The sequence below is a fragment of the Anarrhichthys ocellatus genome, unplaced genomic scaffold (assembly GCF_004355925.1).
Source record: "Anarrhichthys ocellatus isolate YVR2014 unplaced genomic scaffold, GSC_Weel_1.0 scaffold4828, whole genome shotgun sequence".
NCBI lineage: Eukaryota > Metazoa > Chordata > Actinopteri > Perciformes > Anarhichadidae > Anarrhichthys > Anarrhichthys ocellatus.
In genome coordinates, this window is record NW_022284802.1 from 1 (window position 1) to 4000 (window position 4000).

Below are 4000 nucleotides of genomic sequence, written 5' to 3' on the forward strand. Positions count from 1 at the left end.
ATATATATATATATATATATATATATATATTTATATATATATATTATCATGATAATATTATTATCCTATATTATTATAACATTGAATCTAATATGAACAGATGCCATCCTTTGTGTTTTACTGATGAACAATTTCTTTTTGTCTCGCTTATAAATTATTTAACATATTTTCACTCATGATAAAACGTATTTTTAACGGCAGTAAAGATGGGTCACACACAAATAAGCTCCTCATTTAGAAATGAGGCCTCGTGGTTTTTCATTTTTCAAAAGTGGGTCAATATAAAAAAAGATATAAATGATCTGTACTGACTTTCCAGAGTGTGTTCCTATGGCGACCACGGCTCCACTGGGATGGAAGTCTGCACAGTGTCCGTGTTCCTGAGGAGAGACAGAGCTGTCAATCATCCGTCCATCATTAATCCGTCCATCGTTCATCCGTCCATCAATCAATCATCGGTCCATCATTCATCCATCGTCCCGTATTCATCTGTCCATCATTCATCCGTCCAGCATTCATCAATCATCCATCCATCGTGCCGTATTCATCCGTCCATCATTCATCCATCGTCCCGTATTCATCCGTCCATCAATCATCCATCCATCGTCCCGTATTCATCCGTCCATCATTCATCCGTCCATCATTCATCCATCCACCCATCAATCATCCATCCATCGTCCAGCATTCATCCGTCCATCAATCATCCGTCCATCGTCCCACATTCATCCGTTAATCATCCCACATTCATCCGTTCATCGTCCTCTTACCTCCAGAGTGCGGCTCCATTGGAGACTGTGGTCCACGGAGCTCCAGACCAACACCAGCCGGTCCTGAGCGCACGTCAGGAACAAACCTCTGGACGGGTGAGAGGCCAAACCCCACAGCTCATCTGTGTGACCCTGAACACATCACGACACACACTGAAGACCCTGAACACATCAGACGCACACTGAAGACCCTGAACACATCAGACACACACTGAAGACCCTGAACACATCACGACATGCACTGAAGACCCTGAACACATCACGACATGCACTGAAGACCCTGAACACATCAGAGCGGTCTCACCTGGACCTCCACCTGGAAGCCGTCATTGAAGGTTCCTCTGAGGATGAAGTTACGGGACGTCCCGACCAGAAACTCGTCCCCCTTCCCCTCAGACACGGCTCTGATGGTTCCGTACTGATCCGGCACCTGGATACAAGCAGTCATGTGACCTCAGTCAGGCTACATACGTATTTTGTAACTCCTATTTTTAATCTTAGTCTTCTAATCATCAAGTTTTAACTTGAAATTTAGGATTTTTTACACAAATTGCAGCAAATAAAGAGCTGACAGTGTTTGTGTGTTACCGGTTTACTAGTACAGCTATCCTTATGAGGACCAACTTAAGTTTTAGACCTTCAGAGTGAGGACATTTTGGCTGGTTCTCACTTTGGGACAGATCTGTTTGAACGTTCACGTTAGAGTCAGGCTTAAGTTGTGATGGTGAAGGTTATGGTAAGGGGATGCATTATGTCAATGAGTGTCCTCACAAAGATAGAAGTACAAGGTTTAGTGTGTGTGTGACCTCGATGTCTCGATCAGCTCTCAGTTCGTGGTCCCACAGGATGATTTTTCGGTCTTTTCCTCCTCCGGTCAGCAGAGTGCCGCTCCTCATCTCACACACACAGAACACGCTGCCCTCATGAGCTTTCACCTGACGACTGATCTGAAACGCTGCACGCGCACACACACACACACGCACACACGTACTCTGATGAACTGAAGTCTTTATAAAGAGTGTGTGATGATTCAGAAACTAAAAGCTCATCTAAATATTTAGTCCACATGTTTCAGGACTCTGCTGAATGATTCTCTGTTTGAGTTGCAGTTCCAGCTCCAACCAGCAGGAAGCAGCAGATACACACAAAACACTTCCTGTTTATTCAGGTTTCTTTGTCTTCCTGTTTGAACAAACCTGCTGCTGAAGACTTTAAGACATTTTTCTTTTGCTCCGTTTGATACGGAATCTGTTTCTTACTTTAACTCTTTAATGTCTAACTGTGTGTAACATGAACTTTAACATGTTTGGTCTGAATCTCTTCTGTTATTGAAGCTTTCAGCAGTCTCAACGTTTAATTCTTTGCATGGCTGCTCTTCAAACCAGTTTAATAACTCTAAAACCATTACTGAAACTGGGAGTGTTGAATTGAGTTTATATCTGAGACAAAGTCAACAGGAGTCTGTCTGATATCTTTAGTTAATGAAACACGTTCTAGTGTAAATATCAAATGTTTCTTACCTGAGATGGAACAATTTAAAAAAGTGTTAAAATCTTCCAGTAAAGTGTCTAAATGTACACTAAAGGTAAATAATAAAAGTTATACAACGTCCCATGTTCATGTGATTTCTGATAAATACTGTTTATATTGATTAATTCACTGTGATACTATTATCTATATGTGGTGTCTCTGACCAATCACAGCTCTTGTTTTCTATACGTGGTTGTTTTGTTGTTTTGCTTTTTGTTCCCTTTTCTTACTTTGAATTGCATGTTTTTTACATTGTGTTGTAGTATTTTGCACAGACCCGAGGAAGACTAGTTTCTAACTTGGTAGTACTAATGAGGATTCCAGTGAAATAAAGTTAAATAAATACTCACCTCTGGGTCCCTTCCCAGTGGGGGTCTCAGCAGAGCTCCTGGTCCAGACCAGCAGGACCCCTCCAGAGTCTCCGGTCAGGATGTCTCCAGTACTAAGGAACGCCAGACACTGAACGAACTTCGGTTTCTCGTATTTCTTAAAACAGGACAGGAAACAGGGTTAGAGTTAGACCTGGACTAAAGACTGGGAATAGAGTTAACCCAGGACTACAGAGTTAAACCAGAACTACAGACCCAGACAAAAGAGTAAAACCATGACTACAGCCCAGTACTAGAGGGAGACCAGGACTACAGACTTAGAATACAGAGTAAAACCAGGACGAGAGACATGAATGAACTCGCCAGTATGTATTTCTTCTGTAAGATGAAGTTTCTTAGTCATTCAGGTCAGAGTCAACAACAGCTTTACCGTCCTTCCAGATATCAATAAATCAAAGTGATCAATAAAGGGGCGGATCCATCACAATCAATATGATGAGGTCCTAACCCAATGAACATAATAAAGATAATGTCTGATTCAGCTGCTGAGCTTTCATTTTTGATCTTTAATTATATTGGGGCGATTGTGGCTGAGTCGTAGAGTGGGTCATCCTTGTTGATGTGTCCTTGGGCAAGACACTTAAGCCCAAATGCTCCCGAAGGCTTTTCAATCGGTGAATGAATGTGTGTGAATGAACATGTTAAAGTAGTCAGAAGCTACAAGTACAAGTCTATTTACCATATATATATACACACAGGTGCTGGTCATATAATTAGAATATCATCAAAAAGTTCATTTATTTCACTAATTCCATTCAAAAAGTGAAACTTGTCTATTATATTCATTCATTACACACAGACTGATATATTTCAAATGTTTATTTCTTTTAATTTTGATGATTATAACTGACAACTAAGGAAAATCCCAAATTCAGTATCTCAGAAAATTAGAATATTGTGAAAAGGTTTAATATTGAAGACACCTGGTGCCACACTCTAATCAGCTAATTAACTCAAAACACCTGCAAAGGCCTTTAAATGGTCTCTCAGTCTAGTTCTGTAGGCTACACAATCATGGGGAAGACTGCTGACTTGACAGTTGTCCAAAAGACGACCATTGACACCTTGCACAAGGAGGGCAAGACACAAAAGGTCATTGCAAAAGAGGCTGGCTATTCACAGAGCTCTGTGTCCAAGCACATTAATAGAGAGGCGAAGGGAAGGAAAAGATGTGGTAGAAAAAAGTGTACAAGCAATAGGGATAACCGCACCCTGGAGAGGATTGTGAAACAAAACCCATTCAAAAATGTGGGGGAGATTCAGAAAGAGTGGACTGCAGCTGGAGTCAGTGCTTCAAGAACCACTACGCACAGA

At 41.1% G+C, this 4000-nt stretch overlaps 1 protein-coding gene across 1 annotated transcript; it reads right to left on the reverse strand.

Moving 5' to 3' along the window:
- Nucleotides 1-104: 104 nt before the first annotated feature.
- Nucleotides 105-3428, reverse strand: LOC116379643 (echinoderm microtubule-associated protein-like 4). Its single transcript, XM_031841610.1, has 5 exons — nucleotides 2648-3428; nucleotides 1574-1722; nucleotides 1072-1197; nucleotides 768-899; nucleotides 105-380 (listed from the first exon to the last, which is right to left on the reverse strand). Exons 2-5 carry the CDS (start codon nucleotides 1661-1663, stop codon nucleotides 231-233), a joined length of 498 nt encoding a protein of 165 aa, XP_031697470.1. The 5' UTR covers nucleotides 1664-1722; nucleotides 2648-3428; the 3' UTR covers nucleotides 105-230.
- Between the last annotated feature and the right edge of the window lie 572 nt (nucleotides 3429-4000).